Below are 20291 nucleotides of genomic sequence, written 5' to 3'. Positions count from 1 at the left end.
TATTAAAACTTTTTTAAGACTAATTTTTTTTTTTCCTTTCTTTTTCCGAACTTTAAAATATCAACTTTGACCCGAATTCGTCCTGATCCACAATCATCTTAAACCAACACTTAAGAAACAAATTTGGGTTCTACGTGTTGAAGGAGTTGTAAATGGGTTGAGAGAGAGACAACGCCGCGATAAAGAGATAGAGAAGATAGAAAGAGAGTGCCGCGAGAGAGAAACGGGTTGAAAATGGGTTGTTTCAGACTTATTTTTGACCCGCAGCATAAAATAGAGGACCCAAATCCACCAAGTAGTGGGCAGGGTTTGGGCGGGTTGATGGAGTAGTACTTACCAACCCTAGAAAAAAAACCACCATTCCTTTCTTCGTCAGCTTGCTGTCTTAAACCCTATTATTAAACTGCAAAACCCTAGAGCTGAAACACTGTGACTTCCCATCTCTCCTTATCTATCTATCTATCAATAACAAAATCGAAAAGAATGGGAATATTTGAACCGTTTCGGGCTATTGGATACATAACAAGCAGTGTTCCTTTCTCTGTTCAGAGATTGGGAACCGAGACCTTCGTCACTGTCAGTATCGGCAAATCTTGGCAGATTTACAGTGTAACATTCTATTCCCTCAGATATTCCTCTTCATTTTCTGTTTATTTTTATTTTTATTTTTATTTTTTATTTTTTATTTTTTGCTTAATTTGCGAATTTGTATTTCTAGTATAAAGTGGATTAATAACATGCTCAATCTTCGCGTCTTGCAGTGTGCGAAGCTCAATTTGGTGCTTGTTGGTATGGATTCGCAATTTTCTATACTTAAAAATTTAGCATCTTTATAGCATGTTGATGAACATTCAATAAATTTCAAAGAATTTTGTATTTCTGGTAGTTTTAGTGTTAGATTGAGTTATTGGATTATAGTGGATTTCTGGCTTTATTTTCATTGCGTCTTGTTTGATATGGTCAATTATCTACTCTAATGTGGAAAACTTTCGATGAAGGTCCTCAACTGCCGAAGAAGATACGAGCTCTTGCTTCCTATCGTGACTATACTTTTGCTGCATTTGGGACTAATATTGCAGTTTTTAAGCGTGCTCATCAGGTTTGTCACTGGAAGGCCACTTTGTAGACATTATAGATTCTTGGTCTATGGTTATTAATGTTTAACTATACCTAACAGCACATTTTTAATGCATCAAATGCGATTTTGGGCAAAGGAAACTGAAATGTGCACATTGTGTATTAGGCCTGCTGTTCTGGGGCCAAATTCTTAGAAAATTGTAATAGGTTCAAAATTAAAGCTGCATAGATCCTCTGGTTTACATGTTATACAGTGGTTATATCACGGGTAGCATTTTTTTTTAATGTCGAGGATGACTATTTGATTTGGAATGAATGAAAATCAATGGATGGTGATTGTTCTATGTGTTATGCTGGCGAATTCACACACACACACACACACACGTGTATGTTCCTGGTTCTAGATCTTGGGGTTTGGAGACTCCCCGTGCAGCACCTCTTGTTTTCAGATCATGAGATTTCTTTATGTTTCTGCCTGAAGGAGTAAATATATCTTTGGGTTCATTATTTTGATTTTCTTCCATGATTTATGGTTCCTTTTCTGCTTTATGTTTCACTTTTTCGGAGTTCTCGATTTCCTCTGTACTTGTTTTTACATGTTTTGCTGAGCTATGGAGGAAGCAAAATGTGTGTTTTTGTTTCTTTTATTCATTATTAACTGATGTAATGATTGATGTTATTTAAAAAATTTCAAGTTAATCTCTCGTGGAAATCTGCAATCTGGTCAAGGTGCATTGCATTTGTTATAATTGTTGTTAAGGGGGGTTATTTTGGCGTGGGTGGCCTGGAAGAAGCGAGGAGAAAAAGGGGGAATGGGGAGAGTGTCTTTTTTGATACGTAAAAAAGATAACCACCCCCTTCCCCTTTTTAGTATAAAAAAGTATCGACATTTCTTATGCTCTCTCTTTCTTTCTTATTTTTTTTCGCCCCATATATTTACCGAAATATTTTTAATTCAACAAAATTGTTCGTAACATTCTCATTGCAAATTGTTTATGACATAGGAGATCCGTTTGGTTGTTCCATCAATTAAATTATATTTTATGTATTACACGTGGTTGATATTCTACAAAACGAGGAAACAAATAACGATTATATTTGAACAGGTGGCAACTTGGAGCAGACATAATGCTAAGGTCAACCTGTTGCTTCTGTTTGGAGAACACATCCTAAGTGTGGATGCTGATGGCAATATCTTCATTTGGGCCTTTAAAGGAACTGAAGAAAATATTGCTCCAACTGGACACATTTTGCTAGAAGACAAATTTGGTCCTAGCTGTATAATGCATCCAGATACATACTTAAACAAGGTAATTGGTTAGCTTTTGTTTTTAGGAAGTTTTGGTGAGAATGGTATAGAGTAATATAGGCCTGTCAGTGTTCCTTTTCACGTTTGATTTAGGAAACCTTTTTCTCATTGAGAAGCATATAAACAGGTTATTCTTGGGAGTCAGGATGGTTCTCTGCAACTTTGGAATGTTAGCACAAAGAAAAAACTTTATGAATTTAAAGGCTGGGAATCATCTATATGCTGTTGTGTTTCGTCACCAGCACTGGATGTTGTTGCGGTTGGCTGTGCTGATGGAAAGATTCATGTTCACAATATTCGTTATGATGAGGAGATAGTTACATTTACACATTCTACTCGAGGTGCTGTGACTGCCTTGTCTTTCAGCACTGGTAAGAATTTGGTGCTTCAGATTTTATAAGAGTGTGTTCCACCTATGTTATTATGTGGTGCTGTCAAATATAGTATAATTGATTTTTGGATGAAGGTTTTTCACCTTTCTCATATCCAGCATTCCCCTTTTGGGGATAAAATCAAGGGTAATTATTTGTTAATGGGAAAATTTGTCACTATGACACATTATTACTAAAAAATGATTACATTTCTCTTCGCTATAGTTTAATTTCTTTGTTCTATGAACATAAGTGCCCGTTTAGTTTCTAATGTGAATAACGTCTTGGATTTGAATATCTGGTTACCTGAATTGACAGTAATTCAGGTACATGTAACATGCTTATATTTGTTTTCTTAAATGAAGCTTTATTTCTTACTCAATTCGACTGCAATTGAGTAGTCCCAGGTACTTGAAGCTCTGATAGTGTAGAGATTCTGGATATATTAAAAAGAGGAAGATGATATACCTCCTCGAGTAGATAGATGGTGCCATTTCAGTTATCGAACATTTATTATATAATTGTTGACTCATCAGTCAACTAGTGTTATTGTTGGAATACTATCTCAGCAATATTATGGAGTTTCATCCATTTCTTGTTTCCAGTTTTTATTGTAGTTTTAGAATGGATTACATATTACTGTATTTCAAGTCATTATTATGTTCATTCTTCGAAGGGAAGAAGTTGCAGTGGAATCTATATCTGAATACTTATATGTTTAAAGTGAAATGTGTTTTGAATGTTTAAAAGGATGTGTGCAATTTTAATTTATTGAGCTACTTGCACTTGAACATTATTTCTTTTGCCTATTTAGATGGACAGCCCCTTTTAGCATCCGGTGGTTCATCTGGTGTCATAAGCATTTGGAATCTTGAGAAAAGGAGGCTTCAGTCAATCATCAGAGAGGCTCATGATACATCCATAATTTCACTGCACTTCTTTGCCAATGAGCCTGTGCTAATGAGTTCATCTACAGACAACTCAATAAAAGTAAGATAAAGTTTATGTTATTTGAGTGGCTTTTTGTTGCATTTTATACTAGTCTTTAGATCTATCATTTTTTTTTTTGGGGGTTATATGTGTTGTCAAATCAAGTAGATGGAATAATCATAAACATTACATTGTATTTTATTTTGATTGGTAATAAGGGGATGCAACCTCTCTCTCTCTCTCTATATATATATATATATATATATTAAGAAAGGGAATAGAACCTATATATATATTCATAATGCATACGAAGGGAACAAAAATGATTTGGATTAAGTTATTATGTATTGACATATTACCTTCCTAGGTTGAAGAAAATATCAATTACAATATGGAAGGGAATTATAAAAGAAAGGAAGAGTAGGGAAATATCAGATGCAATTCAACAATATTGACACATTAGTTTCCATGCTTGCCTAAGTCACGAGACCCTTCTCCTAATGGTTTTTAGTGTTCGTCTCATTAGTATGTTAGACCCTCTTTTAACATGCAAATAAACTTTTTATACCTGGTCACTCATCTTCCTTGGGAAAGCTTTTGTCCCTTGGCCATATGGACCTGGTGCATTAGCATGTCGTATGTACTCCGATTGGATTGGCAATATGGTGGATTTTTTTTTCGATAAGCTGGGTTGTTCAACGAAGCTCTGTTGGAAAAGTGATGTTGGAGAGATGTGCTGAGGATGGAAGAGGAAGAGGAGGATGGTGGAGTGGAAATATGGGAGTGCGGGGTAATTGGACCTCAAATGAGGGTAGTTCTTTGGAAAGGTACTAGGAGTGGTGGGATTTTATGAGTATTTTCCTAGAAAGAGTTCTCGGAGATTTGGTGTTAAGATTGTGCATGATAGGAAGTAGGAGGCAGTGCAGATGTATATAGACTTTTGGTTGGTACATCTACTTTAGGTGATAGGTAGGATGCTTTGAGGTGGAAGGCCTTAAACAATGGCAAGTTTGGAGTGGGATTACAATATGTGGTAGTGTGTTGTAATGAGGGTGCTTGTTCTCTTGGAGGGATAGCCGATGTGCTAAAGTGGCAATTAAGGCGGCTTTTCTAGTTCAGCAATTGCTTTGGGGAAGATATTGACTATTGGCAACTCCCTGAGTCAGGGCAAGAAGTTGTGTAAGTTGTTGCATGACAAAGAGAGTGGAGATATTTGTTGCAGTGCTTGGTGGCTATAGACCTGTATTCTCTTCTTTCTCTCTTTTGGGATTCAGTGGTCATGCTGAAATAGGTTTTTGAGGCTTTAAACAGCTAGCAACTGAGATGTGTTAATAATACTTTGTCTGGCAGCAATGCCCACGTGCTTGATGTGGAGAGTTTGATGGGAATTGGGAGCAATCTTCTGAAGGAGTGGACCTGGTGGAGGTATAGGTTTAAGCTTATTGATGGTTAGCTCCTTGACTCCCTGTTCTATTGGCTTCCAGAAGGGTCCCTTTTTTAATAGATTTTCTAGGTTTAATTGCCCTTTTCTTTTGCTCTAATATACTTCATTTGCAGTTGGATCGTGCAAAGTATGCCTGAGAGACACTATCTGGTCAATGTATTTTTGTCACCGCCAAATCTTTATGGTACAGGAATTTATTACTTTCATCGCATACAAACTTCTTAACTAGACAAGCCAATTGTTAATTTTTGTAGATTAGAAATGGATAAAAATAAAAAAGGGAAGGAAATCACGATATGCATATTACATGAACACCACCAGAGGCACATGATAGTTAAATAAGCATGGATTGTAGTTAAAACTTAAATCCTTCCCTCATGAATGCAACCTTTTTTACTAAAGCATTTGACTTTACATTAGCTGACCTGAAAAATGCAAACCAGTCATGTGAAGAACATTTCAAAGATGAGGTTGATGGGTTGGGTTGAAGTGCTGTTGATATTGTACGCTTATTGTTTTCTTTTCTTGACTGAAATTAATATTAAATTTGTCACAACTCACGACCCGAAAATAGGGGTGCCAACAAAATCCATTCCCTGGAACCTTTAATAAAATCTCCACAATTTAAGGAGTCATGTATCAATTTATTCATGAAAAGCAGAAATCAAGGTCAAAATTGTGGTTGGTTCATTGTGCTTAAAAGAAAATGTTCTGAGAAATTGAGTAAAATGGATAATTTTGGGACAATATCAGATTGATGTTTTTGTTCTTTTCATTATGTTTTATTTGCCGCTTTCATTATTTTTTTTTATTTTTTCCTAGTGCAAGGGCAAGTTTTGATTTCAAGTGTATTAATGGACACTTAACGAATTGTCCTTATTTGCTAACTTTTGATAGTTTAGTGGGTTTTCTATTTTACTAAGGATTGCTTGCAAAAAGTTAATAGTTAAGGCTTTTTTTTTTTTTTTTGCTGTTTACCCTATTTCCATTTTTCATTTTTAAATTTCTCGGTTTTTATCTTGTTCATACATAAATTTTGACTTGTGTTTTTTTCCCCGTGTTTTCCTTCACTTTTCTGTTTTTCATTAGATGTGGATTTTTGACACAAGTGATGGGGATCCTCGTTTGCTACGATTTCGAAGTGGGCATAGTGCTCCTCCACTTTGCATAAGGTGATTCTGCTTTATGTTTGCTTTGATTTTTTGTTTCATTAAATCTTCGTGTAGACATGATCAAGTGGTGACCTTGATGAATCAAATTCCACTATCAAGTATTAGTATGATTTTTGAAAACCTGTGGAACCATGCATATCTTCATGTGATAAATTTTATAGAAAAACAAAAAGTGCCTTAAATTCACAATGCTTGACCTATTAATTTGGTGCACAACACACTACATTACCATCTTTTGAGCTCTTTCTAACATCCAATCGATAGTGTATTTTTTGTGCTTCCATATGGCTCCATATCCAACAATGAAGGTTCTCCATTCTCCTCTTCATCTCTTCATGGCTTATGCAGTCACCAATGTTAAAATTTTGTTCACGAAGCTTTTGCACATATCGTCATGAATATCTTTGAATTACTCATTCTTACAGGTTCTATGCCAATGGGAGACACATTCTATCTGCTGGCCAAGATCGGGCCTTTCGCCTTTTCTCTATCATTCAGGTTTCTCCTGTTGCCAAACTATTGTGAATCTTTTTTCTTGTTATTGTATTTTCACACATGTTTTTGTTTATTTTTATATTTTCCCTATATACCTTCTAAATATGGTTTGATGAATTTCTTATGCCTGTGTGTTTATATGGTATTTGCCATTAGAATAAGCCTAGTCAACCACTACCATGTTTAAGGCTTTAAGAATTGCATAGGGACAGCAATTTTGGACCTGACCTGTAGCCGTTTGTGTTGAGGTTTTTACCTGCTTATTTGAATGTTTGGATTTGGTTGCCCTCGTCCAATCCATTATAGACCTCCTCCAATCCATTATAGATGGGTCATGTCCAGGTTGGCCTTTGGGGACCTAATGGGCTGCTATATATATATTTTTTGATAAGTTAACGGGCTTATACTTGAATTTAATATTTTATTACCAATGGTTTGCTATACTTGTATATTTAAATGGAATTTAATATTTTTATTAACTTTATTTATAATTTTATGTGTTAGTATAACTATTTTTATTGCCTTGTGTTACTATTATGATTTTGTTGTATAATAATTGGTATCTTTAGACATATTATTAATTTTTGTAACAAACTCTTCGTGTTCCCTTTATTGCCTTGTGTTACTATTATGATTTTGTTGTATAATAATTGGTATGTTTAGACATATTATTAATTTTTGTAACAAACTCTTCGTGTTCCCTATATTGACATATAAGGTTAAAATCTATTCATAAACCATAAACCACAAAAATCCGTAATATTTACAGAATGCTGCAAAATACTTCAAGCAACAATTCCAATTGACATCTTAATACTAGAAGTGTAGAATACAATGCGGGACTTACTAGTTGATTGGTATGATTAGAAACTTGTAATGATAAGGTGTACTGACCCATGTGGATCTAGGAGAAGCATCCATGGTAACATCTCTTTCGGCATTTTTTAGGCGGCTTTTTTGAGGCAGCTCTCTTGAGTTGACCTTAATTTGTGTTTGAAGTTCAATAATTTCATACCTGTTAATGATTTTTTCTGTTGCTTTTTCTTTATAGTAATCCACATATTTTCTTCTTCTTCTCATTATACTAATTCTTCATATGAAATATGTTGGTATAATCTCCCTTTGTTCTCCCTTTTTTTTATTTTTTTATTTTTGCATTATTATTTGTTATTATCAGGATCAGCAAAGTAGAGAGCTTTCTCAGCGTCATGTGTCCAAAAGAGCGAAAAAACTCAAGCTGAAGGTATGACGGGTAATGGCTAGTACTTTTCATCTTTTATGTAACATGACCTTGTCATATTCTTTCTGAACAGCATTGACTAGTTGGCAGACCTGACTTCTCTACTACTTTGTCAATTTTTAACCAAGCCTATATGTAATCATATTTGTTAATGGATTCAATACATGTTTCGGGTGCACATGTGTCTAAGCATTGATTTATCAAACCTTTAAACTCAAGGACACACACGATAAATATTCATATCATTTATTTTCTACAGTAGTATAATAATGTTTTCACTTGTTTGAAGCAATAGTGTAACAAAAGAATGTAATAAGAGTGTTTAATATAATAAATTTGAAATATTGTAGATGCATATCCAACCATAGTTTGTATACTAGTTGGGCACACCTGCCCCTTTTCTTCTCACTTCAACAGTTTTATTTTTATCAAACTTATATTGATTGGTCAAGGACAACATTTTGTAGTTTATTCCAGTACAAAAAAAAAGAAAAAAAAAGAAAACTTATCTGATAGCTGGTTGTATTTCTACCATTGTCCTTTGCCTTACCAGCTAACTTGTTGCAGCATGACATGTCATGGATATATAAGATATATGTACTGGAATTTCAAATAGGTATCAACTTTGTTGGATGGTCTTCATTGTGGCAAGTGAATGCATTGTATTACTATTAACGAAAAGGGCAAGCCCATTGTGCATGGTAAGTATGCTAGAGGCAGAAAATTTAACAACACAAACACATGAAGAAAAAAAGACTTTGTTCAAAGGCTCCAAGTCAAAGAAACTTTCTAGATTATCTTAATTTTGTTACCCCTGGCAGATGTGAGCTGTGTAATTAGACCCATCACTGGTCGTGACTATAGGCCCCACATAAGGCCTATTAATGTATAACAACCTCAAGGGAGATTCCACGGTTTACAACCGTAAGGCCTACTTATAGGCTTTAGAAGACCCAAAACCTAAGTGGTAGTAACCAAAAGCATATGTTACCCAATATGGTTACCTGTTACATACAAAATGCTAAATATCATTTATAAAACCTTTAAAGCTCATAAAGTTGAAAATTGCAGCAAGTATTGTAAAGAACTCCTAATATCACAAAATCTACTAAAATTGACTAACTCCCCCATTCTGCTCCATGGGTCCGGAATCAACTACCCCACATCAGTTAAGCGTATAGATCCCTTCCTAACTATAGTGTTTTCCTCATAGCTGCCACATTTTACAACCAGAAGGTCTATTTGTAGGATTTAGAGCTAGATTTAATGCTCTATTTGGTTGGAAGAATGGAAACTTGGATGGAAGGGAGAGGGGGAGGGATGGATGGATGGGACATCCCTGGAGAAGGGTAGGTGCCTCCCTAACTTCTTGTTTGGTTGAATGGAAGGGATGGTAGAAAGGATGGATGGGGTGTCACACATTTTTTTTTTTGTTTGGTTGGAAGGAAGGGATTGAAAGTTTTTATACATTTTTTTACCTCATTATGTCTGATGAGAGAATTTCAGTAGGTTTTTTAAAGTTATTTAGTAAATAACTAAAGATTAAAATTGTATTACCTTTTTTTGGGTTAATTATTCTTTCTTTTGCTCCTCTCTTTCCCCAGTTTTGGGCGGATAAAAAAACAACAGGTTAGGAGGGATGCTTCATCCCTCTTTGCTTCCTCCCTCCCTTCCCTTACCTCCAACCAAACATGAGAAGCATCATCTACCCCCCCTCCTATCCATCCCTCTTCAATCCTTCCTTCCAACCATAGCATAAGAGCAAGTAAATGTAAAACACATCCTACCTAATATGACATAAATTCTTGAACAGTCTTCCTGAAACCCTTAAAGCTCTAAAATGAAAAATTGCTGCAAGTTTCATAAAGAACTCCTATTAGCACAAAATCTACCAAGACAAACTCCCTGCCATATTCTTCGTGGGTCTTGCATCAAATAGTACAAATCAATTCACCGTTGAAATCTTAGCTATTGGTAGTATTGTCGTGACATCAATTATCCACTGCTGCATAAAGCTTAATCACAGTTTGCATACAGTTTATTTCCCTATTATTTAGAACTTTGAATCCCATCTACTTTTGGCGAGTTATCCAACTTTGGTTAATCTTTCATAGACTCTTTTAAATAATTGAAATACTTGTGTAGAACACTATGCAACGTGGGTATGTTCAGTGTTGTACATGCCAGATATTCAATTTTATTACATTCTTGCACTTAAAACTCTTATAATGTTCCTTACTTATCAAAAAAAAAATAAAACTCTTATAATGTTCCTTGCTATAGGTTACTTCACAACAGCATTTAGAACATTGTTTATCCTAGAAATATATGTGTATGTGCACGCACGCGTGTATTTTTGGGTCCCCGTGTTATTGGGTTTTGTAGCTGGATAAATCGAATGTTTAGGCTCGATCACACCCATCAGACATAACCGCACAGTCCATGTAAATAGGTTATTTGCTGCTACCGCATACATCAAGAGGACTTCTTTAAATGAAGAATCAACATGATTATGCCAAGATATATTTGTATTGACAGCAAAATGTAACCCCTTTTCCTGAATGAAGCTAACCATTCCAAAATCCCTATCCATACAAATCACTCCATGATTATTCCTCAAACTTTCACCTTCCCTCCTACTGTATTTCTTTTTCTCAATGACAGCCTTTTCTGTTGTCGTACTTAGCTCCACTGTCCTTAAAAAGCTTTATTCACAATAACCAATATCTCCAAGCCACCTATCTCTTTAGGTGAGCACATTGTTCAAATTTATCCTAATAATACTGGGTTTTACCTCTCAAGCTTCCAAATAGGAAATTCTTTTGAATCTTTTCTATCCTTGGAATATTCTTGGTAGATTTTTTATGTTTCCAATTAACTAAACACACCCAGCAAATGAATGCTTATCATGAAGTGTTCAGCACCAGTTTTTTGTAGTATAGTATGTCTCCACTTGTGTTGCTATGTTGTAGGCTGCTAATGCTTTCTTTGTCTATAAATTTATTGTGGGTAAGTTATTACAATATTTTTGGAGTTGAATTTTTCCTTTTTGACTGCATATAAATGCATAGATACTAGCTTATGCCTGAAAACTATAAATTTATTGTTTGTCCATAGAAGTTCTGATCAGGTATGCCTCCTAGAGTCACAGACACACACACACAACAACATGCCCCCCCAACTTCCATATTTGGGCAGAATGCTTAATTAATTAATCTATTTGTGTGATATGCAGTTGTAAAATTCTCATTTGCTCTAAAAAGGTGTCAAATTTCAATTTCCTCAAAATGTGCTTGATATTTATAGATTATGGGTATCTTGTTCCCTAATATTGCAGTTAGTGTTGTTGTTGACCTTGGGTTTTACCAACTACCCACTTAGATTTTTATTTTGCTCCTTTTTTTCAGGAAGAAGAGATAAAATTGAAACCTGTTATTGCGTTTGATGTCGGTATGATCCTTTCCCTGCTGTTGTTTTTATTCATGCATATACAGGTCCAGTTGAAATGTTGAAGAGGATTTGGCTATGGCAATAATTACTAATGGTTATTTCAAAAATTTGATATGTTATCTTTATTATTCAATTTTTCTTTTTCATTAATGCTTTCATTTCAATTTCCTAAATTCTCGCATTGCCACTTATCCAGCTTTGATTTGTAATTTCAAATTTTCTCTTCTATGGTCATGTCTTTTGATTTTAATTGTTATGCATATTGTACAAGAAGACATGGCTGATATTCAAGAAGTCCCAATTAGATGCTTTGAATGAAGGTTGTTTATAACTTGCTACCTCAGGATTCAGTAGTTTGTATTGTAATGACCATCTTTCTATTACATTAAAAATGACAGTATGGTGTATGGTTGTAAAATGCCAATTCCACATTTTTTTTTTTCCCCTTTTGTCCTACTTGCCCTCATTAGTTGCCTCTCTTTTCAATCTGCACATGGCAGGAATGTTTGACTATCTCTCTCTCTCGAAAGTGTATTTAAACATTTTTATATCAGATACTTATTGGGACCATGAGCAACAATAAATCATTTGCGTGTCTCTAAAAGGTCATCAATGTTGTAGCAGGTATTAAAGGAATCAATTATAAATATTATCACGATAATCTTAATGAGTGCATTTGTTTGGAGGATACTGGATATTGAAGGCCGTGCTGCTTTTGTTACTTTCAGATACGTGCTTTCAAGTTGCCAAGTATGATGACAAGTGCTCAAAAAAAGCTGCGGGATAACAGACTGAACTCTTTGGGGACAACTAAACTAGAGTGAAGGGAGAGTCTGTAGAAAAAATTAATTTTTTGTAGAGACTTGACATGGGGCAGTATTTAATGAATGACTTAGATAGTAAAAAAAAGGTTTAAAAAATCATTCATTTTTCCCCCTGAGCGTAGAAACCTTGGCAGGAGGCATCATAATTTATATATACAATTAGAATACCTAATTGTCAGTTTGTCTTTCAAAGATTCAGTGCAACTAGTTATTTTCTGGAGTATGAAGGAGCACACTGAAAGTACCTTTTCACTTTTCAGTAAGCATATGTTTGTCTTTCTCTATAGATTGTGGTCAGCAGCATCAAGATAGTCTTTTCAAATACAGACAGTTATCTGCAGTACATGTGATAACAGGAAGTGTAGCATTTAAATGAGAAAAAATAAACCTTCTAATGTGGAAAATAAGGATGGTGACTGGAAAATTGTATCCTGTGTGTTCATGATTTTCCAAGATGATGCTTTAATTTGTCCAAAATGCAACTTTGCAGCTTTTTTTATTTTCACAATGGGTACTTCTGATAAAATTGATGAAACTTTAGGTTCATTATCATCGAACCAAATCTTTTGGGAATCTGATCCCATTATATGTATTCACTTCATGTAATGTTTTGACACTGTTTTAGCATTAAGAAACATTCTGATTTTTGGGTGCAAAACTTCCGTGATTCAGTCGTAGGGTTCTCTGCTTAATTGAATGATGGGTTTCATCTATCTAGACAGCAGTGCTATTTTTAATAAGCAGTAGATAATCCTATTTCTTTTCGATTTTATGTTTTCTATTGTTTTCAATCGTGTGACGATCTGATCCAGTTCTCTGATTCCTTTTTTGTTAAAAACAATTTTTAGCTGAAATTAGGGAGCGTGATTGGTGCAACGTGGTTACCTGTCACATGGATACTGCACAAGCATATGTGTGGAGGCTTCAAAATTTTGTTCTTGGTGAGCATATCCTGAAACCATGCCCAGAAAATCAAACACCAGTTAAGGTAATATTTTAGTTTATTTCATTTTCATATTATTATTTCATAAATTTCATGGGTCGAGGAGAGAAATTTTCAGCACATGAATTATCCATTTTTTTTCACCCTAAGGCAAACAAAATAGTAATTTTGGCTAGTGCCTTAGGATTTTGTCTATCAAAATTTGTCATTTATAAAGTTACTAACAATTTGGCAAAAGAATTAAATATATTTTTTATTGAAATTCTTTTCTTTTCTGGCACTGCTGATGCTGTTGTTGAAGTTTTATGTCTGGTGACAAAACTTTACCAGGTGTATTATCTCTTTGAAGTTTTAAATGAATTGAAGTTGTGATATTCCTCTTTTTTGTAGGCCTGCACCATTAGCGCCTGTGGCAATTTTGCTGTTCTAGGGACAGCGGGTGGTTGGATAGAGCGTTTTAATCTTCAGTCAGGAATCAGCCGAGGCAGTTACGTGGACAGTTCGGAAAGCAGAAGCTGTGCCCATGATGGAGAGGTGGTTGGCATTGCATGTGATTCCACAAATACCTTAATGATAAGTGCAGGATATCACGGGGATATAAAGGTACATGTTCCTTATTCCAAGATATGATGCCATACGCCCTTTTAGCTAGCGAGTGATTCTTAAATTTGTATTTCTAACCTTGGTTCTCACATATAAAAGCCTCACCCTGATAGTTGTCCAAAACAGTGTATTGGTAGTTACTGTATTGGAACTACATCATTCATTACATCCATTTTGAAAGTGTTGACTGACTAAAAAAGGAGCCGTGTGTAGTCATCCCACATACAGTGATGGTCATTCCATTGCCCATTGGCTTCTTTTGACTTTTCACTGTATCCTATTCATGCTGGTTTCTAGTGTCATTGGCTTCTTTTGACTTTCACTATAACCTATTCATGCTGGGTTCTAGTGTCAATATGATATAAATCATATGTATTTCCAAATCCTTAATCATTTTTATGTAGTAGTAGGTGAATATGTACATAACTAAGGGCAAAAGATGAGTTTGAAACTTGACCTGGTATATGAAAACGTACTGCTCATTCTCTCTCTCCCTTCTTCTTTTGTCTTTTTCTTTTTCTTTTCTTTTCTTGTGTGTCCCTAGACAGCATGCAATGCGTCTTGTTAACAATAATGATAAAAATGGATTGTGACTATTCTATCATAGTCTTGTCCTTGTGGTAATAACATTGAACTATGTAACGGAAGATGAAAGGTGCCCCTATCATGCAAAAAGCCTTATGAGTCGCAAGGCATTGATAAGAAGTTAAATACATGAAAAGGTTGACTTAAGAGTGTCACATTGATGGCCTGATGATTTTCCTTTCAGAAACTGATGGCAGGAGAGTTGTATTTCCGTGGTCCATTGGCAATGGTAATTCATAAACTATGGGAAACATACTATTTCAAGATTCCTTCAAGCACGAATGATGCAACTGATTGTAGAAACATATGATCCATGTTGGTATTTTGAAAATGTCACATCTAACCATACTTGAATCACGTATAAGGTGGTCGTTCAATCAAACTGGTGCGTTCAATATTATAATGGTCAATCATGCTACATGGCAAGATGGATCCATCTTGGATGGGATGACATTTCTCGAATCCTTTTATTGTTAAAAAAAAAATGACCATCACCCCATATTCTTAGTAACATCACTGCCATGCCATTTAAGATGCATTGAAGAAGGTTTAGCTGTGAATAACATTTTTTGTACTTCTATTTAAAAGGTTAGGTAGGTGATGTGACATACGGCCTTTTACTTGTGGGTAATGATAATATTTCATCCTCCCCACTTAAGAGAAGCGACATAAGAGGTTTTGACTTCTAGGTTTTAAAATGTTTGCAAGAGTTGCATAAAGAAGGGAAAACAAGATAAATAAAGTACAATCAAAACTGATTTTTTATTTTTTTATTTTTTACACACTTTAATTATTAGTGGGGCTCCTATAATAATTAAAGGAATACAAAAACAGAATGAAGTTATGCTTAATTCCTTTTATAACATTCAGATATGAGTCATGCATTCTTTCTCTAATTTTAATGAATCATTGCCAACTCTCTATGCTTGTTGAGGACAACCAACTGCTAGTTTTTTTACTTGATATAAAGGTTTTTTTGTACGCCACAATAATAGATTATAGATATCACAAGAAAGGTAAAGAGGAGTTCATCCTCCAACTTTCCCTCATAATTAGCTATTTATTTTTGAACCTTTCTTTTTCTGTTCTTTTGTATATGGAGGGGTTGGTTTGGGTTAAAAAATAATGAAAAAGTTGGAACTCTGAGCTATTCATACTGAAATTTTAAATTAATTCTATGTACAACCTAGATTGTGCGTGCTACGACCTACCCAAAGAAATCTGGATACTGTTTAGAAAGAAAAAAAAGGGTGTAGATTAGTAATTTTTCTTTCGCATACCAAAGTCCTTACTAAGCAACATGATCTTTCATTGGCATGGATTGCACAGTACACAGATAGAATTGTGCTTTGGGGGATGGGTGTTAGTTATCTATGATGCCAACCTGCATATTTACCACCTTATTATGATGCATTGTGTTCTTTTTTGTGGTATGTGATGCATTGTTCTTTGTCTAGAGCATACTGTGTGTTGTTGATTAAACTTTCAGAAGCTCTCTACTTGGGGTCATTGTTGCTCTGCTAGATAGTTTTGTTACCTGGGATTGTTTATGCAGGTTTGGGATTTCAAGGGACGTGAGCTAAAATCCAGATTGGATGTTGGTTGTTGGTTGGGCAAGATAGTTTATCATCGTTCTAATGGTACTGTATATCTGCCTATGCTCTCTCACTCTCTCTCTCTCAGATCATATTTTCAGATAGCTTTTCAATATTACTCTCTCTCTCTCTCTCAGATCATATTTTCAGATTGCTATTCAATATTATTTCAGGACTTCTGGCTACCGTGGCAGATGACTTAGTTATCCGTTTGTTTGACGTTGTGGCTCTAAGAATGGTTCGTCAATTCGAAGGTCATACTGACCGTATCACAGATGCGTGCTTCAGTGAGGACGGCAAATGGCTTTTGTCATCTAGCATGGATGGGAGCCTTAGAATATGGGATGTTATCTTAGCCAGACAAATAGACGCTATTCATGTTGATGTGTCTATAACTGCATTGTCTCTGTCACCCAATATGGATGTTTTAGCAACAACACACGTTGATCAAAATGGGGTCTACCTGTGGTAGGTTCTTTAATTTTAATTCTTGTTTACCATGTTGGAGATCTCTTCCGGTTGATCTTTTGTGAGTATCTGAAAAATCATTCAGTGAGATCCTGATGAGAAAGTTAATGAGACATGTAATTAGAATTACGTGAAATTCTAATGAAAAAGTTAATGAGACGTTTAATTAGAATTTACGTGAAATTCTTGAAATTCATTCGATGATTATGTATATGAATAAGTATTATAGATCAAGTTCTAGGTTTTATGGCTTGCAGTAGCTGCATTTCCCTAGTTATTTCTCAGTTTTTATGCTCAGAACTTGCAACTTTGTCAGGGTTAATCAGGCAATGTTTTCTGGAGTTTCGACTGTTGATTCCTATGGAAGTGGAAAGGAAATTGTGAGCGTTAAGTTGCCATCTGTCTCTTCAATAGAAGGTTCTCAAGATAATGATTCCGATAAGCCCATTGTGAACCACCCACATTCCAAAGACACTTCTCTCACTCCACATTTAGTTCAGCAAATCCCAGATCTGGTGACACTCTCACTATTGCCTAAGAGCCAGTGGCAAAGCTTGATCAATTTAGACCTTATCAAGGTTCTTTCTGCTCCACTTTATTTTCTATCTGTTTATATAAATTTGGAACTTTCTCCAAGGAATTCCAATAATTGCAATTTATTCCATTTCTAATTTTTCTATTGGACTGAATTTGGAAACTTACGTTCTATATAAACATTATTGTCTCACAACTTCCAGGCCCGCAACAAACCAATAGAACCCCCAAAAAAACCCGAAAAGGGGCCTTTCTTCTTGCCATCAATTCCATCGCTTTCTGGAGAAATATTATTTAAACCTATCGAGTCAGTTAATGAAGAGAAGGATACACAAGGTAATGAACTTGAAAAAGGTAGAAGAAAGGCTGATTCTCTGGCATCTCGATTTTTGCAACTTCTTCAGTCCTCTTCAGATCTAAAAAACTGTAAGTTTCACTAGCTCTATTCATTTGCATGTTTTATTCATTATTATTATTAAAGCTTGATTTTATATAGAGAACATCGTGCTTGAGTTACATTTGTGTGTTGTACATTTTTCAGTCTCGGCATTCACTGATTATTTGAAAAGCTTATCTTCTTCGACTTTGGATATGGAACTCAGAATGCTTCAGATTATAGATGATGATAATGATGATGGTGATGATGAGCAAGAAGCCAATAAGAGACCTGAGTTGCACTTTATTGAACTGCTACTGGATTATTTTATTCACGAGATTTCATGCAGAAACAATTTCGAGTTTATACAAGCTATAGTAAGACTGTTTCTGAAGGTAAAAAAAACACCGTTTTACAATCAGTGCAATTTTTCTTGAGCAGTGTTCTCTATTGGCTATAAAGAATTATTGGGTGAATGGTAACACTTCCACGGAGCTTTAGAGTTTCCAGTAATCAGCCACGCCATAATAAAAATTTTAATAGCACCTATGCTGGAAGCTATTTTAATATTTTTGCGACTTTAACTTTTGGGAGTTTCTCATCAATAGTCGGTTGTTTTTATCTTTCAATAACATTGTACCTCTTTCTTCTGGCCAGATTCATGGTGAAACAGTTCGGCGCCAGTCAAATTTACAGGATAAGGCACGAAAACTTCTTGAAATTCAGTCTGCAGTATGGCAAAAAGTAGATAGGTCGTTCCAAAGTGCCAGATGCATGGTTGCATTTCTTAGTAATTCACAGTTTTAATGATCATTGATTATCAGTTCTTGTATGTTAATTATTTATGTTCAGTTTTTATTACTTGCATTAAATTTTGCCATATTGTTTGCTTGTCTTTTTGACTGAAGTTATGGCCTTAAATAGAGCATAATGAAAACATGAGATTCATGTAGACAAGGCCTTGGCGGTGGTGGATGTTGTTGTATCGTTTGCTGGTCTTTTTGAACATCTAAATTAGTTGTCCCAGCAAACCTCACAGAATGTTGGCACTGCAAATGATGAAATTATATCATAGAGTTTTTATTTTTTTTGTAATTTTTATTTTCATTTATTTTTATTATTGTTGGTGTTAACAGCTTTATTTCAGGTCCCTAAAAGGAAAAATTAAATTATACACCAAAACATTAATAAAATACAAAATCCATTCAATCTTCTGCTACGAGGGGATGTGGGATTTTACAGCATATGTTTGTGCTTGGTCCTCGAGGCAAAAAAAAGGTGAATATTTTTTTATGCATCGAAACTGTTGTCAATGTCTTGTTGATTGATTTATCTGTTGATATATGGTTCAAGACAAGTGATTATACTTTGTATTGGTATGTTGTTTTATGGCAAAAAGAATATATGAATTGAGATCTGAAAAAGGAAGACTCAGGTGCACTGTTGGTTTTTAAATATGGTTTACCCAAAACCATTAAAAAATGGCCGGATGTTGGGCGGATTGATGGGTTGTGACCCATTTTGCCACCTTAGTTTCTATAACCAATTGCTCCTCTGTCATAGAATTCAAGTACTGTGTGGTTGCTCTTGTAATTTTTTTTTTTTTTTTTTTTTTTGGCCCCTTGATTTTTGCTTTAAATGTTAAATAAGTTAATTTTAGTAAATGCAATCAAACAATGTCAAACTATGCCACATAATAGCCACTTCTAAGCTACAACTAGAAAATCAAGCAGGAAACCTGCTTTTGCTGCTGTTGACCAGGGCAGTCCTTATCTGCTGTAAAGCAACATAATATTATTTCTTATAACACTGAAACAGTCTTGGAAAAACATAGCATTCACAGCAATCCCAAAAGTGGTGTACAAACACGCCTCACATGTATTTAACACATGAAGAGAAATTCCTAACATCTTATTCACAAACACTTGAATCAAAGTTACTGGAGACATAGGAACCAATCCGAGAATACGCTTGATGCACAATTTTGTTATTGGAATGCACAATTTAGCTCCCGTCCTATTGAAAAACGGGGCTATTGATACGGTCCGTTGCCTGACGCACCCGGTTGAATTATTTGGTTCAAGAATTTGAATTATTCAATTATTTGTCATCATACTTTGACGTATTGGACATGCGACAAAGGTGATAATTGTACCTTATTTGGTTCAAGAATTTGAATTATTCAATTGTGTTAAGAAACAGCAATAAAAAAGACCCACCATCATTATGGATGTTGTTTTCTAACAACCAATCAAGGCCCCATGTGAGGGAGACAGAACTAAGAAGCCATCAATTACAAAGGTCGGCTTCAGATGTTTCCTAACAACCAATCAAGAACTCATTCGTGCTCTCTCTCTCTTTCCATAGTTAGTACCCAGACTCATATATTTCCACCGACACTCGAATTCCTGTTATCTTTTAAAAAAATAGGAACCTGATACAGTTAAGTCACTGGTCTGTCCATCTCTCTCTCAGATATATAATTTATAAATGCTACTGGCAACCGACCCTAAAAGGATATAAAATAACGATGGGAAATTATATTCTCGACCATAACCTATTCTTGGTTCTCGGTTTCTTTTATTTCTGTTCAATAAGGATAGGATACTTTTACTTCACATTTTATGATTAAAAGTTTTAACCATGTTGGGTCACTTTAAAAAAAAAGTTGTTCTGCATGTGTCCTCAAAGGTTATAATTGAGTGCCACCTCATACAAGAGTCCCTGCACATTCTATTTACATATGAAATTCAATCTCAATAGATCATGTCAAAGACATATCTTCGATCTCCACATGATATCTGTACATGATTGCTTTAAAGTGATTGACAGGTCGGGAAAAAAATTAGGAACGCACGTAATAATACTGCTTTAT

At 35.0% G+C, this 20291-nt stretch overlaps 1 protein-coding gene across 1 annotated transcript; it reads left to right on the top strand.

Annotated features, from left to right (window-relative positions):
* The first annotated feature begins 175 nt into the window (after nucleotides 1-175).
* On the top strand, nucleotides 176-18511 carry LOC132299360 (U3 small nucleolar RNA-associated protein 21 homolog). The gene is made up of 18 exons (XM_059795905.1): nucleotides 176-609; nucleotides 762-789; nucleotides 999-1099; nucleotides 2184-2387; nucleotides 2514-2757; nucleotides 3572-3747; nucleotides 6221-6303; nucleotides 6729-6801; nucleotides 7976-8041; nucleotides 11446-11488; nucleotides 13161-13300; nucleotides 13646-13858; nucleotides 15999-16083; nucleotides 16212-16506; nucleotides 16823-17084; nucleotides 17244-17466; nucleotides 17582-17811; nucleotides 18074-18511. The coding sequence occupies exons 1-18, from the start codon at nucleotides 484-486 to the stop codon at nucleotides 18221-18223; spliced, it is 2742 nt and encodes a 913-aa protein (XP_059651888.1). The 5' UTR covers nucleotides 176-483; the 3' UTR covers nucleotides 18224-18511.
* The last annotated feature ends 1780 nt before the right edge of the window (nucleotides 18512-20291 follow it).

This window comes from Cornus florida, unplaced genomic scaffold (assembly GCF_030987335.1).
Source record: "Cornus florida cultivar Cherokee Brave unplaced genomic scaffold, ASM3098733v1 CherokeeBrave_3.0.0_Hap2_Chr03, whole genome shotgun sequence".
Taxonomy (NCBI): Eukaryota; Viridiplantae; Streptophyta; class Magnoliopsida; order Cornales; family Cornaceae; genus Cornus; species Cornus florida.
The sequence above is the reverse complement of the archived record's forward strand: the minus strand, read 5'-3'. Positions and strand labels throughout refer to the sequence as shown.

What these genes read in the sequence shown, in the direction of transcription:
- LOC132299360 (XM_059795905.1), top strand. Translation starts at nt 484, where the DNA reads ATGGGAATATTTGAACCGTTTCGGGCTATTGGATACATAACAAGCAGT. An exon ending in AAAATCAAACACCAGTTAAG is followed by an intron (nt 13,301 to 13,645) that starts GTAATATTTTAG and finishes TCTTTTTTGTAG; the next exon opens with GCCTGCACCATTAGCGCCTG. An exon ending in CTCTTCAGATCTAAAAAACT is followed by an intron (nt 17,467 to 17,581) that starts GTAAGTTTCACT and finishes TACATTTTTCAG; the next exon opens with TCTCGGCATTCACTGATTAT.